At 40.8% G+C, this 20,857-nt stretch overlaps 1 protein-coding gene across 26 annotated transcripts in view; it reads right to left on the reverse strand.

The window, feature by feature from the left end:
* PPP1R9A (protein phosphatase 1 regulatory subunit 9A) overlaps positions 1-20,857 on the reverse strand; it is a 266,680-nt gene that overhangs the window by 73,422 nt on the left and 172,401 nt on the right. For all 26 annotated transcript variants that reach the window (XM_043509271.1, XM_043509281.1, XM_038392368.2 and 23 more), the window contains exon 5: positions 15,526-15,630. In XM_043509271.1, the coding sequence (XP_043365206.1) occupies positions 15,526-15,630 (105 nt within the window). The remainder of the gene's footprint in view (positions 1-15,525; positions 15,631-20,857) is intronic.

Consider the following 20,857-nt stretch of genomic DNA (forward strand, 5'->3'; position numbering starts at 1 on the left):
TCTTCAGCGGAAACAGCACTAGGTCCTTAACATGGTTGTTGTAAGTAAAGATGGAGACCAACCACATGTGTCATGCACTGGTCTGTCCTATGAAGCAACAAGTAAAGGGAGACTACAGCAAAAATTAATTCTGGTTTAAACTAACTAACTTAAACAGGCTTTTATTAGATGGATATCACCAAGACATCTGAGATAGATATACATGTGATGGTAATACCCATATGATAAATTGTAATTTAATTGACCCATGTAATGCATGGAATTTGTGAGGCACCTCACTGCCCTCTGCTCTGTAATTCCCTTCCTTTGGGATGTAAAACTCCATAACAACTTCACACAGCCATTATGTACATTGCCCGAAGGCCTAGGATGTGCAATATGCAGTCTTGCACCAGCAATAGGTTTAAAATACGATATCTCATGACTTCTTGGGACTAAAAATGGGAGATTTTTCACCACTGAAAAGGGGAGAATTTTATGTTTCCAACCAGAAAGCTCTTGCTTCTAGACCAGGAAGGGTCCTAAATAGGGTTACCAACTTTCTAATCGTACAAAACCAAACACTGATGCCCTGCCCCTTCTCTAACGTCCCACCCTGGCTCACTCCATCCTCCCCCCTTACTCTGTCACTCGCTCTTCCCCTCTTCACTCATTTGCTCATTTTTACTGGGGTGGGACAGGGGGCTGGGGTACAGGAGGGGGTGAGGGCTCTGGTTGGGGAAGCGGGGGAAACCTAGGAAGACAGCATTGCCTTACAACACATTTAAAACAATTTTTGAACAAGCATGGCACATTTTATACCTAATACCTCTGCGCCGCGTGAACTTTATATGAAGAGACACTTTTATTTAGTGGCAACAACATAACCCAGATTTAGTGACAGTTTTCCATGAATAAGTTCAAGACTTTTTAGAAAAGTCAACCTCAAACTACAGAGGTCATGAAGTTTTAGATTCTCTATGCGAATGAGCAAATTACCACATCCTAGTCCATGTACTTTTGCATAAGAAACTATCTGAAAATGAAACAGTCACAAAGACCTAAAACAATTATATTATGAAACAACAACATTGAACTGATTTTTAAATAGGACTACGAGAAAGTCAAGTAAAAGTAGGATATGTTAATTCGCTTAGATTAGTTATCCTCATTTAAGAGTGTCCACTAGTGTGGGACCTGAGTGGTGTGTCAGCTATGTGTAAAAATGCTACAGAAGCAGCTGTTAGGTTAGGCCTGGGAAATGCAATAGCCCGCAATAAACAATTTCTTAAGCTTAAACACTGGTTTATCCCGTGGTGGGATAGGCTTTCCCTTCCCACCATACCTATCAGTATTCTGACATAATGCAGACACTGGTGTTCCCTGAATACACAGTATGCAGCTGACCAACATTCTCTGCAGTATTCCTCAATTCTAAGGGCAGTAGCCAGCCATCAAAGACATGGCCATATGTGCACCCCCCATATGCATCTGAATGTAAACACTCTATGGAGATGAATACATTGCAAAATAATAGCTGTGAGATAAGGTGAACTGCTCCATTTATGGCACCTTAGAGACTAACAAATTTATTTGAGCATAAGCTTTCGTGAGCTACAGCTCACTTCATGTTAGTCTCTAAGGTGCCACAAGTACTCCTTTTCTTTTTGCGAACACAGACTAACAGGGCTCCTACTCTGAAACCTGCTCCATTCATGTCTGTGAATGTTCCCATCCCCACCTCACCAGTGTTGGAGAACCTGTGATATGCATCAAGCATGCCGATTCTCAATGCCCCACCTCAGTCTCAGCAGTGTGTTCTTGTTGCATGCTCCCAGTATACTTACTCTAAGCTCCGCACCCAGGGAGGCAGGGGTTTCAAACCCCTGTAAAGGGACAAGATCTGCCCCCTCAGATCACTTGGGGAGGGCAAGAAAAGGGGGAAAATATGCCCCTAGAAGGGGAAGTCCCTCAAATCCCAGCTCACATGAGCAAGTCAAAGGGGTGTCAGACCCCCTGTAGATGTGTGGGGGTCCCCCAGATCCTGGCACACACACAGGAGGCAGGTTGAGGGGTTCAGATGCCCCAAAAGAGCAACTCCCCCATACCATGGCTCACATGAAGGGGACACAGATGGAGGGTGTGATGCTGGCAGACCAGGTGCCAGCTCATGTCAAGGCTCCTAGGCCTCACTGAACACTGACAAATAAGTAACTGGAAACCAGTCTGGCTCACCTGTGTGTTAGCATTGTTAAAATACATGTTAAGTTTATAAGAATGTGTTTAGTGTTTGGACTTTATGAAATGTTTGTGAGTTGCTGCATGCATTAATTTCACTTATAATATCTGTATTCCATGTCATAAGGTATTAGTTAAGTAAGTGTTTGCTATGCAACTGGAAACCCCCAGAGTCAGGAGAGAAGCATTACCAAGAGTGAAATACTAATTTACCACCAGAGGTGTCATCTCCTGTACACCTAAAGAAAGCCTACAGACATCAGATGAACCATTGTGGAACATCAGTGGACAAAAGACTTCGTTGATTTCTTCCCCCACACCCATGCAGAGGGGATGTGCACAAACCCTCATCCCACCACAGTTTGAACTTTATGGGAAAGGAATAAAAATCCCTGACCATAAAGAACTGTATCACTATGTTGCTTGGAATTTAGAGAGGGCAATATTTCTAAGCGTCAGCATGGGATTCCCAAGCTGCTTAGCTTGGGTTAGCCCTAAAGGACATATACACTTTGCATATTACAGCAGCTTATATTACTTTTTGAAACTTAAAACTATAATTCATTTGTGTGTGCATGTTTACCTGCTTTAACATTATAAATAACTATCATTTCTTTTTCCTAGTTAATAAATCTTTAATTAGTTTATTACAGGACTGGCTACAAGCTTTGTCTTTGGTGAGAGATTTAAGGTACAAATGACATGGGGTAAGTGACTGGTTCTTTGGGACTGGGAGTAACCTGAATATTGTGGTGATTTTTGGTGTAAGGGACTATCTATCACAAAGGCAGGCTTGCATGGGTGGCATTGACTGGAGTGCCCAAGAGGACTGTTTGTGACTCCATGTTAAGGCTGTTATAGTGCTTGAGGAGTTCACACTTGATACTAGGTTGATGAAATCTAATTACAGAACACACAGACAGTTTGGGGTTTATGTGCTGGTTTGTAACAGTCTGCCCTAAGGTTGGTGCCCAAGTTCATGAACCACTCCAGACAGTGTGACGGAGGGGTCAGAGCCCCCTGGAGTGGGGGGTCCCCCAGAAACTGACACAAATAAAGGTAGAGAAAGAGGCTCAGACCCCCTAAGACAGGCAGCCCCCCGATCCAGGCAGACACAGGGAAGGGATATGTGGGGCTGACAGGGGTCTCTGCCCCTATTTTCTCTCAGTCCCCCTATGACTCACTCCCCAAACCTGCTTCCCAGTTGTCTCTCCCCTCCCATTCTTCTAAACCCCCACCGTCTCCTACCTACACTCCCCCATTTCATCTCTCCCCCATGATCATCCCTCCCCTCATTGCAGCTCCAAACCCTTTTCCCCTATTTCCACCTACTTTTCCACCCAATCACCCTCCCATTCCAGCAAACATTTGCATGTGTAATTTACTGTCATTTCAAACACAGTTTAAGCACCTTCTAAATACAGTATGAGCACCTTCTGAATATTCTGCTGTAGTCAGACTACATTCCTCCTAAAGAAAATCCTTTGACGGAGGATATCTGCCCAGGGCTAGATGTGAACTCACAGTGCCTGGGTAGTGCTCAGTTTTGATGTCTATAACATTCCCCGAAGCAATTAAGTCCTGTGAGCTACAGCTGGCTTTCAACTCCCTTCGCCTCTCTCTCTGCACATGCAGTGTAATCAGTGTGGTGCATGAGCCTTAGAACTGATAGGCATGTGCCTACCTAGAGAACCAAACTTCTTCAAATAACGCTGTAACGTGATTTCCCTCAAAGGGCTAGTGGGTGGTATGGACTCTGTCGGGTATCCCTTGAATGTCTGAGATTCTGATGCAAGGATCTCAGCCCCGGTTTGAGTCCTATATGTGCACAAAAGAAGTTGGAAATGCATCCACCTTCAGAAAAACTGGGGTTTTTCCCATGGGGTTTGCACAGTTTGTGGGGTTGTAACTCAGGAAGCCTTCAGTCAAATGGCCCCAAATCTGGATCGTTATCCGAACCCTGTGCCCCCATGAGGCATACTCGGTTTGATTTGTAATTTAGTAACTGTGCACATTTTAGAGTACTTAGAAGAGTCAGTCTTTTAAACAGGAAGAACTTCCCAACCTTAACTATAGCAGAAATGTCCCTCACTATACCGAATGGTACTGGTCTGACAGTGCCCTTTATCTCATACCCAGAAAGATGACAGAAGGATGACATTCAGTGAAACTAAAAAACAGTATGTATTTAAAAAAAAATCCCTCCATTTTAAAATCAGACTGTGGAATTCACTAATGCAGGATATTAGTGAGCTAAATAGTTCCACAAGACTAAAGAGGACTTCACATTTACATGAGTTGAAATAACATTTGTAGTTAGACTTGTCACATTAAAGTTGAATGAATGAAGGATAGCTAATGTGACGTCAATTTTTAAAAAAGGCTCCAGGGGTGATCCTGGCAATTACAGGCCGGTAAACCTAACTTCAGTATCAGACAAACTGGTTGAAACTATAGTAAAGAACACAATTGTCAGACACAGATGAACATGATTTGTTGGGGAAGAGTCAACATGGTTTTTGTAAAGGAAAATCATGCCTCACCAATCTACTAGAATTCTTTGAGGTCAACAAGCAGATGGAAAAGGGGGATCCAGCGGACATAGTGTACTTAGATTTTCAGAAAGCCTTTGACAAGGTACCTCACCAAAGACTCTTAAGCAAATTAAGCAGTCATGGGATAAGAGAGAAGGTCCTCTCATGGATTAAAAGATAGGAAACAAAGAGTAGGAAAAATGGTCAATTTTCAGAATGGAGAAAGGTAAATAGTGGTGTCCCCCAGGGGTCTGTACTGGGACCAGTACTATTCAACATATTCATAAATGATCTGGAAAAAGGCATAAACAATGAGGTGGCAAAATTTGCAGATGATACAAAACTACTCAAGATAGTTAAGTCCAAAGCAGACTGCAAAGAGTTACAAAGGGATCTCACAAAACTGGATGAGTGGACAACAAAATGGCAAATGAAATTCAACGTTGATAAATGCAAAGTAATGCAAATTGGAAAACATAATCCCAACTATACATATAAAATGATGGAATCTAAATTAGCTGTCACTACTCAAAGAGTTCTTGGAGTCATTGTGGATAGTTCTCTGAAAACATCCACTCAATGTGCAGCGGCAGTCAAAAAAGCTAACACAGAATACTGGGAATCATTAGGAAAGGGACAGATCAGACAGAAAATAGCATATTGCGTCTATATAAATCCATGGTATGCCCACATCTTGAATACTGAGTGCAGATGTGGTCGCCGCATTTCTAAAAAGATATACTGGAATTGGAAAAGGTTAAGAAAAGGGAAACAAAAATTATTATGGGTATGGAACAGCTTCCGTATGAGGAGAGATTAATAAGACTGGGACTTTTTCAGCTTGGAAAAGAGGCGACTAAGGGGGGTTATGATAGAGGTCTATAAAATCATGACTGATGTGGAGAAAGTAAATCAGGAAGTTCTATTTTCTCCTTCTCATAACACAAGAACGAGGGGTTCCAAATAAAATTAATAGGCAGCAGTTTTAAAACAAACAAAAGGAAGCATTTCTTCACACAATGCACAGTCAACCCGTGGAACTTTTTGCTACAGGATGTTGTGAAGGCCAAGACTATAACAGGGTTCAAAAAAAGAACTAGATGTGTTCATGGAGGGTAGATTCATCAATGCCTATTAGCCAGAATGGGCTGGGATGGTGTCCGTAGACTGTGTGCACCAGAAGCTGGGAATGGGCGACAGGGGATGGATCACTTGACGATTACTGGTTCTATTCATTCTCTCTGAAGCATTTGGCATTGGCAACTGTTGGAAGACAAGACTCTCGGCTAGATGGACCTGTGTTCTGACCCAGTACGGCTTATGTTATTACAAGAGCTACCCATTCTCATTCTTTAGGTCAGAAACCATTTGCCAGCTGGGATTAGGAAATAATTCCCCCTCATCCCTTTCCCTCAGAGCGTAGGTGCTGGAACTAGGAGTGCTGCCACACCTCCTGGCTTTAAGTGGTTTTCAATATATACAGGTGTACAGTTTGGTTCAATGGCTCTCAGTACCATCACCATACAAATTGTCCCAGAGCCCCTGTACAGAGTACAGTTGGTCAATGTCTTCCTGTAAAGCATATAGGCTACTGCCAGATATAGAATGCCAAACTGGTTGGATTAATGGTCTTGTATTCTGGTATGACAATTCTTCTGACTAGCATAACATTTCAAATAACAGATACCCCTCAGCTCCTTCAAGTTTTTATGTAATTAATTTGCTGGATGTGGGGGGTTATCTTGAAATGGAACAGTTTAAAAGATGGACATCATGGCTTTGTTCTCACTGTCTCTTTCCTATGTCAGTTACAGAAGGTTGGTTACGTTTTTCTGGAAGCAATATTGAAGAATCTATTCTAGGTCACTAACCTCCATTGTCATGACTATTCAAAAATGTTTATAAAACTCAAATGGGTGAATCACTAAATATCAGCATTATACTAGCTTTCTGAAGCAGCAGTGACCAAATTATTGGTGAGAATTAAGAAAGTAGTTTCAATATCACTCCTTTCATAAATGTATTTCCACATGATTGATCAAGTATAAACCCCAATGCAAAGGCTAAAATGTATTTTGCTAGACTACTTGAAAAATGACAGTGTATAATGCTTTGGGCTGTAAGAGGAAGGAATGTTGGAGACACACAGAACTGTGTGCATGCAGCATTCCAGAGAGAACATGTGTATACGCACTATGTGTTGTATTCATGATGTGAAAAAAAAGCTGTGCTCATTAAAGGTTAGGTTGGTTAGTTCACATGCTATTGCTTGGACAGCGCAGAGGCCACAAAGTGTTCATTAAAGCAATTATGTAAAATTAATTAAGTCAACACTGTAACATATATAGTAATTAAAGCAGAACTTTAATTCCATCAAACAGTATGTGTGTGATCTCTCCCATCAGAGGTTGGTATGTGGATTTGCTACAGAGACATCTTTAATAAATAGCATGGGAGTTCTACCTCCACATTTTCTCACCAGTGTGTCTCTATTTGCAGTTTTGTGTAGCCTCCCATCTCATTTCCTCCTGAAAAGGAGGGGGTAATAGATCACTTGCACCGTGCATGGGGCACTAGTGATCCCTGGCAACATGAGAGGCAGAAGCAATGGTATCGACTCTCTTTACCTGCATGGGAGTCTCAGCACCCAACCTTTCCCTCTTCCCCGCAAGTGATGTGAATCATTAATGGCCGCTTCTAAGGAAGTGATGATCCACAAATGCCTTCTCTTTACTTACAGCAGCCAGGCACAAATAGCTGTGGAGAGGAGAGGAATCCTGTCCCAAATGATCCTCGTAAACTCTCCTAAGGCCAGGGAGGGTGTGTGTACAGAGTGAAAGTGTGTCCATGAAAGAGAGGGGGGATGAGAGATTGTTCTGTAAACCTACTACTGTGTCTCAGCAGCCGAGACAGGTATTGCCATGAAACAGATTTTTTTCCTTTATAACACAGCCAGCATTCATGGTTTCTGCATGCGGAAGAGGGAATAAAAATGACAGCAAAATACGCAATCCTCTTTTATAAATAATGTTTTTAAGAGACCAATATTTGATCCAATCTACTCTATAAGCAAATGTTTATGTTTATGGTAGAACCACACTTTCAAGCTGGTAGTAACCTTTGGCATCCTGAGATTCACCTTCAAAAGGCATTAAATTAAGAGAGATGTTCGGGGATGGTTTCAGGAATGTGTCTAGCTTTGAGTAATTAAAAGCAAACACAGTACACTGAAGTAAGCAGAATGTAAAACTATGTAACTTGTCAGGGCCTAACAGTACTTGTGTATGATGTCTATGTCACAGACTTCATGATAGAGCTTGGCAAATCTTCTCACTCTACGGATCCCAAGCAGTCTGGCCAATTACATTTCACACATTTTTGGGCTTTCCTGTCAGATGGACCATGGAACTTTGGGACACAATTAGAATTGAGGAAACTGGAAGGTCTTCATCATACAGTTTTCTTAAATGAAGCAAAATCAGAAAGGGAGTTGTACCAAATTCTACCCCATCCTTCTCCTCAGCAGGTACCTGCATTTGTGTAAGTGTGCATGTACATGATTATAAAATATTTTCATTGAAATATGTATATTATTTATTAAAATCTTCTTTATCCAGTTGTGACACTGATGTGTTCAGTCAGTCTTTCTGTGAAATCACAGGTTTCAGAGTAGCAGCCTTGTTAGTCTGTATTCGCAAAAAGAAAAGGAGTACTTGTGGCACCTTAGAGACTAACAAATTTATTAGAGCATAAGCTTCCGTGAGCTACAGCTCACTTCATCGAATGCATTTGGTTGAAAAATTTGGTGGTTTTTTCCACCAAATGCATCCGATGAAGTGAGCTGTAGCTCACGAAAGCTTATACTCTAATAAATTTGTTAGTCTCTAAGGTGCCACAAGTACTCCTTTTCTTCTTTCTGTGAAAACTCAGTATTTTAAGCTTACAAATAGCAACAATGTAAAAACTCAAACCTCTCCCTAATAAATGAGACCTGTAAGGAGCCAATGATCATAGAATCATAGAAGATTAGGGTTGGAAGAGACCTCAGGAGGTCATCTAGTCCAACCCCCTGCTCAAAGCAGGACCAACCCCAACTAAATCATCCCAGCCAGGGCTTTGTCAAGCCAGGCCTTAAAAACCTCTAAGGATGGAGATTCCACCACCTCCCTAGGTAACCCATTCAAGGGCTTCACCACCCTCCTAGTGAAATAGTATTTCCTAATATCCAATCTAGACCTCCCCCACTGCAACTTGGGACCATTGCTTCTTGTTCTGTCATCTGCCACCACTGAGAACAGTCGAGCTTCATCCTCTTTGAAACTCCCCTTCAGGTAATTGAAAGCTCCTATCAAATGCCCCCTCTCTCTTTTCTTCTGCAGACTAAATAAGCCCAGTTCCTTCAGCCTCTCCTCATAAGTCATGTGCCCCTGCCCCCTAACCATTTTCGTTGCCCTCTGCTGGACTCTCTCCAATTTGTCCACATCCCTTCTGTAGTGGGGGGCCGAAAACTGGATGCAATACTCCAGATGTGGCCTCACCAGTACCAAATAGAGGGGAATAGTTACATCCTTCAATCTGCTGGCAATGCTCCTACTAATGCAGCCCAATATGCTGGTAGCCTTCTTGGCAACAAGGGCACACTGTTGACTCATATCCAGCTTCTCGTCCACTGTAATTCCTAGATCTTTTTTTGCAGAACTGCTGCTTAGCCAATCGTTCCCCAGCCTGTAGCAGTGCATGGAATTCTTTCATCCTAAGTGCAGGACTCTGTACTTGTCCTTGTTGAACCTCATCAGATTTTTTTTTGCCCAATCCTCCAATATGTCTAGGTCACTCTGGACCCTATCGCTACCCTCCAGCGTATCCCCGGAGCTTAGTGTCATCTGTGAATTTGCTGAGGGTAAAATCCATCCCATCACCTAGATCATTAATGAAGATGTTAAACAAAACCAGCCCTAGGACTGACCCCTGGGGCACTCTGCTTGATACAGGCTGCCAATTAGACATCGAGTCGTTGATCACTACCCACTGAGCCCGACAATCTAGCCAGCTTTCTATTGACCTTATAGTCCATTCATCCAATCCATACTTTTTTAACTTGCTGGAAATAATACTGTGGGAGACTGAAACAAAAGCTTTGCTAAAGTCAAGGTATATCACGTCCACCATCTTCCCCATATCCACAGAACCAATTATCTCATCACAGAAGGCAATCAGGTGGGTCAGGCATGCCTTTCCCTTGGTGAATTCATGTTGACCATTCCTAATCACCTTCCTCTCCTCCAAGTGCTTCAAAATGGATTATCTGAGGACCTGATCCTTGTGTATGGGATGTACACTACACTTCACAATGTGTGCAGAACAGCAACAAAGAAATATCAGTACAATACGATATTTTATGACAAAAGGGTCTGTATGGCAACTAGTCAGATTATAATTTAATCCATGATGAAGGACCTAGGGAAAGCTATGTGAAGATCCCCTTGTGTTTTCTCCTTCCTTCCAAACCTGCTATTTTCCATGGAAATGGGCAATCTGCCCCACAGTACACTGAATAATAATTAAATACATGGGAGATTTTAATCTTACAAAAACTGTGGTGTATTTCAAAGCATAAGGATGTGTTTTGGCAGCAGTACTCTTTGGCATATTCCTCCCTCTGCTGCTTCGCCATGCTTTCTCATCTAGCACTAAGGATGTAAATCTCTGTACAAGATCAGATAGAAAACTCTACACATCTGTAATGTTTTAGGGTTCAATTCAGACTACTTGTCCTGTAATCCTGCGTGCCTTAAAATGCTCTTCTGCTGTAGCTCCCTGTCTGGATGCTCCCAGCCAGCATACAAGCATGCACTAAGTGTCTGTGTGTTGAGCAGACCTGCTTCAGCACCTCTGACTCTAGCAGCCTGCTTGTTACATCAGAGCTCCACTCTGGTCCCCACCAGCCTTAGTTACTACTTGTATGGTGACCCCAACATACCCCCAGTCCCAAATTTCCCCCAACCAAAGAGGGTTGAAGCATCCAGGCCTCTCCTGGAACACCAGAGAATTAATAAGGTTTGTTGTTCCTTTAAAAGCACAGCGTATCACTTTATCCCTTCTACTTGGTATCACTTAAAGACAAAATGGTTACAAGTAAATAAAAGTAAAATATGCTTGCTAGTGTCTAGGGGCAAGTCTACACTACTGCTTAAATCGATCTAATTTACATCACTCAGGGGTGTGAAAAATTCCCCCCAAGTGACAGAAGTTTCATGCTGTCCACATCGGCACTATGTCATCAGGAGACGTTCTCCCGACAACATAACTTATGCTTCTCTCTAAGGTCAATGGGAGAGTGCTATCCCGTCAGCATGGCACATCTTCCCCAGATGCGCTATAGTGATGCAGTTGCACTGATGTAGCACTGTAGTGTAGACTTGCCCTAAGACTTAATTCAAACAAGCTACAGCCATAGTTCAAGGTAGATTTCTTAGCAATCATCTTCTTTCCATCCACAGCTGACTCCCTCTCTTAGTCAGGCCCTTCCAAAACAGTACAAGGGACCATCTTCCCTTGATCTTTGCCTAAGCAGGTTTCTCACCTATATTCAGTTCCCAGAGACTTCAATCTCCTTAGCTGAAAGACCCATCTTTGGCAGATTGCAAGAGTTCAGGTGTCTGTCCAGTGATGGAAACCAAGATGGCTTTTTCTCTCTCCTTTTATCTTCCCAAAGTCACTGTTTTGTCTGCACACTCAGGATGACCTCATGCTGTTCTTCCCTTCCTGTGGACCTCCCCTCCCCCTGATGATTCAAACATAAATGGGCCTTCCATTGTTTTTGGTCACACCTTGCTTAATTTACTACTGGGGGAATTCTGCGCCACTGCGCAATGCATAATTTTGCAGAAATTAATGTTGTGCACGCAGAATTTCCTTTCCACCACAGAAATGGGCTGCAGTGCTGCTAGCCACTACTAGGGGCCACTGGACCCGGCAGAGCCCAGCCTGCACATAGAAGACACTGCTGGGTGGGAGGGAGAGGGAGCTACAAGGTTCCTGCAGATGCAGTTCCCAGCATGCCCTGAGGGACGGACAGGGTGGCATGCAGGAAACTCTGTGCAAGCCTGGGACTGAGCATCAGGTTGTTTCTCCCTCTGGATCCCTGGGCTCTGGGTGGGGAGTGGGTGCAGGTATCTGGGCCGGGAGGGCCCGGGGCTGTGCTCTTGGAGGGACGGCGTGCAGATATCTGGGCTGGGGGGCATGGCTGAGCTCTGGCAGGGGGGGGGAGTTCAGGTGTATTGACTGGGGAGGCCAGAAGCTGGGCTCTGCGGGGGAAGAGGGTGCAGATATCTGGCTGGGGGGCGTGGCTGAGCTCTGGTGGGGGAGGAGGTTCAGGTGTTTTTGCTGGGGGGGCCCGCAGTTGGGCTCTGGAGGGGGGGAGGGATTGTGGGTGTCTGGCCCCCTGGCTGGGCTCTGGGGGAGAAAGGGGGCAGAGAAGACACTTGGTTGTCATAGAGGTTTCTTTAACTCTCTACTACTGGGGGAATTTTTGTGTGTGTCTGTATTGTTACAGACATACTTGCTGACAGGTATTTTGAAATAAATTACCAAAATAATGGAAACTGGCATGATTATGTAATGTTATTTTAACAAATACAATTTTTAGAATTTTGAATTTTTTTGGTACAGAATGCACCCAGGAGCATGAATTTCATTGAAACAGGTAGATAGCTGCATTCCCTCCCATCTGGGAGAAAACTAGTTTCTCCCTTTGTTTGGTCCCAGATTTTAAATTATAATATCAGTGAGCATTCATAATTTCTCATATAGTGTTACTACACACATTCCCCAATGATATTAATCACCAGTGTGTCATTAGTTTTCATAAAAGATCTCACTTGGTACACTTTTATAGTACTGTAATATTGTATGAGGCTCAGACCCCTTGTCTTTATATTCTAGTAAACCACTGGAATATGAAGTTATATTCTCAGATAAAAAGAGATTATCTGTTTATCTATTCTCAAATAAAGTTCTTTTTGTCCATCTGAAGAGACGCCATGTGGTCTGGAGAAGATTTCATGCTGGTTCTTCTCTAGCTGGTGACAGTTGAGTAGTTATCTCTTCCCTTTGCTAGTTCAACGGCTTTGTTTACCTTTTGTGTAAATGCACCTTTATTGTCTCTGCCTGATGACCAGACTGGTCAGCCAAGCAAATACACATTCCATTGTCTATGGCAGACTGGGATTATGCATTGCTTGCCAAACACATTTTAATAACATGATTCTAACACATATCCATAACTTTTTGTACATACCTTATAAATACACATGCAAGAACATTAAAGATCAGTGATTTATTAGTTTTCCTATGATATATTACATGCCGCATTTTGGGTATATATCATGACAACAGTGTGTTAGGAGTAGTGAGTATGTCAGGCCTGACACAAGTTGCTGAGACAGAGTAATAAACCACCAGTGGGCCTCTGTGTCAAACATCTAAAAGCAAAAAGCAAACTCAAACACATGGTGATAAGAGAACTTCTATTCACCAATAATTCAATGCTCTTCGCACATAGTGAATAAGAGCTTCAGCAATTTTTCAATAGCTTTGTGCTACTTGTGTTGAATGTGGACTATCAGTCTAAAGAAAACAATAATAGCACAAAGTGTGTTGATTACACCAGGGTTTCAATCACTAACACCATGCTAGAAGTTGTGCAGAAATTCTGCTATCTAGGATTAATTTTGTATCAGATAAACTCCTCATCTGGAGATAAGTTAATTCCCATATCAGAAAGGCAGCTACTACATTAGGGCACCTGACCAAGCATGTGTGGGATAACAGGAAACTAACATTGAACACCAAGATCTGGGTCTACTAGATGTGCATTTTGAGCATAGTGCTTTATTGTGGCGAGAACTGAACCACGTACAGCCAGCATGAAAGAAAACTAAACACCTTTCAGACATGCTGTCCTCACCATATTCTAACTATCAAACAGGAAACCAAAGTTCCTGACACCAAAGTACTAGAGAAAGCAAAATTACCAAGTCTAATCTCTATTCTCAAACACAAACATCTCCATTGGCTTGGTCATCTGCACAGGGTGGATGCATTCTAACGATTCCCTGTATAGAGAAAATGAGGATGCTCTAGGGCCACTGGGTCAATGTAAGCTCAAGCACTTTTGCAAGAGGGACTTGAAATCTTTCAACATCAACACTGCAAGCTGGGAAGATAGCTAGTGATAGACTACGTTAGAGGGCTGCGCTTTGCCCGGGAGTCAAAGAGGCTGAAGAGAGGTGGTTGAGAACAAGGAAAGCCAAGAGAGTGAAGAAGAAACTGCATTAGGCCTCAAGCATTAGTAATGCACCGGATTCATTCCCTAGCTCCCACCCTTACAGCTGCACTATTTGTGGCAAGGACTGTTGCTAGAGAATTGAACTTTTGAGCCACTCGTGATGTTGCAGCATGACACATAATTACAGAACTGCTTTGGCTCTTCACTTTTCAAGATGGATGATTGCCACCAATTCCCAGTTCCTGAAGTTAAATCTGTGTGGAAGTCTTTGCAGGATTGGGACCCAATTAACATATATAAAATTGCATATGTTACACAGAAGGCTCTCTTGTAACTAAACTACAATTTTTACAATATTTATTTTCCTAAATATAAACCATAACAAAAACCCAGCACTCTGCCCACCTGCACAGTCTACTACATTGACAATGCCAAAGCTAACGTTTTCCTCAAATGTTACTTAAGGATCAGCTGGAAAAGTCTTACTGTCACATGACTACAGCATGTACCCAACACTGCAACTGGAGCAGGCTGACCTTGTTTCCATTGAAACCAATAGTTTTGTCATTGAGTTCAACAAGAATAGGAACTGGCCCCAAATCATATAAATCAGAGGTCAGGTCTATCCTCTGTACAGCGAATTTTGGGAACTGCAATTAACTGAAGGCAGTTACAGCTTGGATATTAGTTTACAATATGCTACACATTTTTTTTATTTATTAATTTGTCAAAGTTAAATATTTGTTGCAATTAGCAGGTAGTTTAACAGCGTACATGAGTGTATATATTCTTTTTATAAAACTGGTAGAACAGTTTAATGGTTAGAAAATGTACATTATTGTATTATGGTTCTTACAAGTATTTTACATTTTTGCATTATGAATTTACATCTTGTATTAAGAATTTTACTCAGTGAATTTTACAGTATTTTCTAACCTGTTCACTATTTTACTGACACTTGCAACAATCCCTTTTAACTAACAGGTGATAATAAAACGAACAACACATTTTATAGCAAGGAAGTAGACAAAACATCTGATATGGGGATAAACCCAGAGCAAGTACTGGGGAAAGGGTGGCTCAGTGAATTAATATTAGGATAGTATTGGTAATGATTCTCCTTGAGGTTTCCATTTGACTGATACCTATTTGGTGGCCTATGCGAACAATGGGTCAGAGCCTGATTTAAATCCTTTGAAAGAAATCAACTTTGACCAACTTACAGCAACTGAGGATCTGACCCTACCTGTGGTTTCAGTCAAGTCTTAATCATCACGTAGTCACATCACAAAAAATTAATATCATTTATACCATTGCTGGGAGTCCCAGTAGAGATGTGACAGGTTAAAAGGACAGAGAGGTCTCTCCCTTTCCACTTTCTTGTATTGCCCCTACCCAAGAAATTGATATTCCGAATGGAAGCAACTAGATAATTTGAAATGTTTAGTACCATCAGTATGTTCTTCTTCAAACATAGTTACTCACCTGACATTTCCTTTGGTGTTTCTGAGAACTGTTGCAGCAAAATTCTGTGTAACGCCAACCAGACTGATTCCATCCACTTCTACAATTTGGTCATTTACTTGGATCCTTTCAGAAAAACAAATAAAATCCCTAATTACTCATCAAAACATAAGAGGAAGCAATACTTGTAGCTTTTAAAAAAGCGTTTGGAGTTTTACCAAAATAAAAAAAAATTGAAGTAAATACCATCCACACAACATTATGCAGCATATTTGGTATGTGATATAGACCCCAATTTAGAAAAGGGCTGATTTCATGTATATGAGCACATGCTTAAACGCATTCCTGAAGTGGGGCAAAGCATGCTTTACTATTTCGTATTGCTGAGTACAGAAGCAACACCAAGGAAAAAAATACAAAATTATGTCACTGTCTGTGTGCAGATACCTCATAATTACAGCTTTAGACAATCTTAGTATTATGAGTAATTACATTCCTCCATATCAGTAGTATGGTAGGTAATAACAGGTAAAACAAATTCCTGAGTCTGGAACATTACAAAATTAAACTCAGACCTGATCTACACTTAAAAGTTAAAGTGACCTAGCTACATCACTCATCACTTTGCGCCATAGTTAGGTCAACCTATTTCAGAGTTTAGACACAGCTAAGTTGATGGAAGAATTTGTCTGTAGACCTGGTTACCAACTCTAGGAGAGGTGGATTAACTATAGTGATGGAAAAGCCCCTTCCATTGATGTAGGAAGTGTCAGCTGCAGTACTACAGTGACACAGCTGAAGCATCAGAACTATGTTGCTACAGTGGCTGTAGAGTAGACATACTTTGAGAAACCTGAATAAGTTAAAAAGAAAAGGAGGACTTGTGGCACCTTAGCGACTAACAAATTTATTAGAGCATAAGCTTTCGTGAGCTACAGCTCACTTCATTGGAAAGCTTATGCTCACGAAAGCTTATGCTCAAATAAATTTGTTAGTCTCTAAGGTGCCACAAGTCCTCCTTTTCTTTTTGTGGATACAGACTAACACGGCTGCTCCTCTGAAACTTGAATAACTTACACATTGTCTTTTTCTAAACAATCTTGAAGAACAATGTAAACTGGAGTTCTAGTATTTCATGCTACTTGAAAACGGAGTATTCTTTAGAGCAAAAGCATATTAAATAACCTATCATGTACCTGACGGCCACTACTTAGATTATGCCTAAACTTCAAATAAGGTAAATTAGTCTTTAAAATTATCTTTAAGAGGTCTGATCTTGCATTCCCTGCACAGCAGGAATTCTGAGTGACTTGAAAGGGAGTCTTGGATGTACAAGGAATGAAGGATAAAACCTTAAATTGTTTTACAGGGGAAGAATCTTCTAGATTTTAAACATCTTTTTATAACACAACCTACTGCTTCATGTGGCAAAGTTAAAGGAATTGCTACTCTTTTCGTTCTGCAATACACACAAGTGTAAACCTGTGAATTTAGCATCCCTAGGGCAGAGATAGCATCATCATTTATTAAAGATACGTGGAGGGAAGAGAGCCATATCAAATTCAGCTCTGCTAGAAACATACAAATTCCAACAGTTTTCCAAATGAAAAAGGATATAAAAATAGTAAAAGAAACACATTTTCAAGCATCTGTATGTGAGCTACTATATCAGATAACACAGATTTAAAAGGAACCAACAGAAACAGAGCAGATGAAAAAGTTCCTTTTTTCAAGTCAAGATATTTAAAAACAGCACCTTTTCCTGAGCATAAATATCTACTAATGGAAGTTTTCCTCAGGACCTCAGAACCACATGCTCCGGGAATGCAAATTAGAAACTACATTTTGCGAAGGAGTATTAAAAATAATTTCACTCTCAGCTTTGGCATAACACCTCACATTTCTACATGCATTTTGAATAACATCTCCCAACTTTCTGAAATATACTGCTGAGCACAAATGGCTCCCAAGAGATAGTTTGGCAGCTTCAAAGTTCATACTGTCACTGTGGACCAACTGTGGATCAATGGATTATTTCCCATCCAGACATAGCAAATTTTGAAAATACTGCTTTTGTGGAAGCCTACAAACTGCATCTCTGCAACCCCATCTACTTCCTTTTTAGAACGGTATATCATTTTTATACATGTAACTGTTGCCATTACATTGAACATACCTCAATAATATAAAAAGATTGACAGATTATGAGAGTCTTTTTGTCCATTAGCCCACTTTGGTTATTACTTCTCTCTGTATTTCTTTTCTTTGCGGCTTACTAATTTGTTTCCATTTCTTATTTCAGTCTTCTTAGTTCTCCAAATACGTAACATGTGCCATCGAAAAGGATATTTTCTATTTGATGCCAAGTAAGTATTCCTATATATACACACGAGTAAGAGTAATCACATTTATTTTCCAATCATGTCTTATTCTATGTTTGGAAAGAACCCTTGACCCTGGAGACACTACCAAAATAAGCAATACTAATAAGATTTTCTATGTAATTGAGAACTGACTTGTCAGAAGGCCAATGCATAAAGAAATTAATGTGCATTTTTGCTTGCTAAAACTGCTTTTGCAATTAACATAATTCCACATGCAAATCTGTTATTTGTGCACAAAAGGCCAGTTTGTCAAATAGCTGGTCCTTTGCAAGTCAAACATTCACAATTTGCACATGGAATTGTAGTAACTATACAGAAATTAGGCAAAACATGGGCTTACATATATTAGCATCCATTTTGTATCTGACCTTTTGAAACTCAGGCCTTAATATGTAAAAATGGAATAAAAGTGCTAATAAAAAATGTAGAGGTAACATACAATGTATGTTAAAATTATAGAATAAAATAAAATAATCAGAGTTCCTTTTCAGTAAATTGAATTCTTTCCTCTCTCTTTATCCATCTGGGATTTTGAAGATACAACTGTCAAGATGACTTTATCAGGTTTGTATTGGATGGTGCACATAGGTCATTGTCTTTACTAAATCAGCATTACATGACAAAGGAGCAGGAGGAAAAATTCAGTCCTAAAATCTTTTTTTAAACTTTTAAATTTAAAGGAATTAACAGCATCCTTTTTTCTAAATATTAAAGGCATTTGTACAATATACATGAAGATGAAGGATGGTTATTCATTTATAATATATAATTACACCAGTTTATATAATATGTATTATTACACCAGTTACAATTAATTTCCAGACAGTTATTTTCAACCTTTACCCCCCATTTGATTCTTCCTCCATCCTGTTCCTGACTCATTTTTAGAGATGTGTTGAATAGCTTGACACCAATCTGAACAACATGCTATTTCTCACCAGCTCGTGAGTGTGTGTATGTGCGTGTGCGCGCGTGTGCGAGAGAGAGAGAACAAATTAAGTACCAAATGGGAGAAGGGTTTACGGGTGACAGACTTAAAAAGAAAAAGTTTAACAGTATTTTATTATTAATGAAATTGGTGGTTTCTCTGACTATTATTTTCAAGGACCAGTTCTTCAAGCTTCACTTACAGGGAACAGCAGTCACCCATATGAACTAATTTAAGTTGCTGGAACAACTTCCTAATTGCTTCTCGATATCAGAAAGATTGCAGAATTAGATCCTAAAAATGTGAATTCAAATTTCGAAGAGATATAATTTAGTATATGTTTCAAGTTGTGAACTGTTATACATTCCTCAGCAGCTGTTCTCAGGTAAATTTATTATCAGAAAAATATTTTCAAATGATGCATCATCCACTACACCTGTCCTGTACTTGAACTGGGAGATTATTTATACAAAGTAGCCATTTACCCCATCACATGTAATAAGAGTATTGGTATTTCATATTCAGTTTGCCCACTGATTCCTTCACTTTTTATTACCTCTAATTATCTATCATCCTATTCTTAATTTGGACTGGAGCTTACAGCAACCTCTCTGGTTAAATTGGCCAATGACATTTAAATGACATTTAGTTGGCAACTACCCAACATCTGCTATGTCTGGAGCAGCATGAATAAGACAGTGGTGCTCAGTCACTCGGAATTCCCTCACTACAGTTTCTCATCTTCCCCGAGGGCAAGTAATACCCGGAGTAATCTCCTGACTTTTGCAAAAAGACATGGAAAATTTACTGCAGCTACTGAAATACAATTCTCATCTGAAAATTACAATATTAGGAATCCCACCCCAATCTTTATTCAATTATTCTAGGATATTTGAGACATCCCTCCAAATATATTCATATTTATTGCTAAAAGATGGTGTTTTGATTATTATGCTTACTGATTATCATATAAGGATGAGGTTGAAAGAACCTCCTGAGCTGATGCTCCATATGCTCCAAGATGTTCCATATTCAGGGTTAGGGTGCTCCATATTCAGAGAGTTGTGTACACCTGTCTCGAATGAATGAAGTATTTTGGAAAGAACATGAGAGTTCTTTCTCAGCTGCCTGATTATTAGTCAATTGGAGACAAATATTAAAGGGGCCAAAGCAAAAATCTACTATGATCTCCCTGATGAGGGACCAACAACTTGTGCAGGCTGTGTTTGTTTGGAGTATAAACAGTCCTGAACCAGCCCCTCCAAACATCAAAGGAGAAGCCTCATATGTGGTGTCACAAAGGTGCAGGCTGCCAGATATCCAAGCAATTGAAGACAACTTCTTATCTATGTCTGTGGGTTGATTTGAATCTTTGAGATGAGATCTGCTAACATCGAGAATCTGTTGGAGGGAAGATAAGCCCTGGCTGATATATTGTCTAAGGAGGCTCCTATGAACTCCACTCTTTGTACCAGGCTCAAAGTGAATTTCTCGATGTTGAGTGGCAATTCTAGCTTGCAGAACTGAGATCTTATCATCTTTATGGTGGCAAAAACCTCATTATAAGATTGCCCCTTGAGTAGCCATTCATTGAGATATAGAAAATGATTATGTCCAGACGTCAAAGGTAAGCTGCAACCACTGCCAGTACCTCAAGGAACACTCTTGGGGCAGGCAAGGCGGCCAAACGGGAACACTTGATACTGAAAGTGATCCTGATCTACTGAAAAAACACAGGAACTGTACATGAGCTAGGTGAATTTGTAGAGGGGAGATTTTTGATAGCACAGAGCCTAGTAACATGCCTAGACCACTGCCAGCAGCTGGAATACCAATTATTGTGCTTATTGCTGAAAGCAGGTAAAAAACCAGCTACTGAAACCTTAGCACAACTTACAGGCCAGGAGGGGAAGGGGAAGTGAATGCCCACGAGGAGTAAGCATGGCCATGTGCCCTCCAGACTTGAGCTTCTCAAAATTGCTGAAGCATGAGGTTTTGCATGATAGGAAGTCTGGCAATATTTTAACTGTTGCTATGTGAA

Source organism: Dermochelys coriacea, chromosome 2, assembly GCF_009764565.3.
Source record: "Dermochelys coriacea isolate rDerCor1 chromosome 2, rDerCor1.pri.v4, whole genome shotgun sequence".
Taxonomy (NCBI): Eukaryota; Metazoa; Chordata; order Testudines; family Dermochelyidae; genus Dermochelys; species Dermochelys coriacea.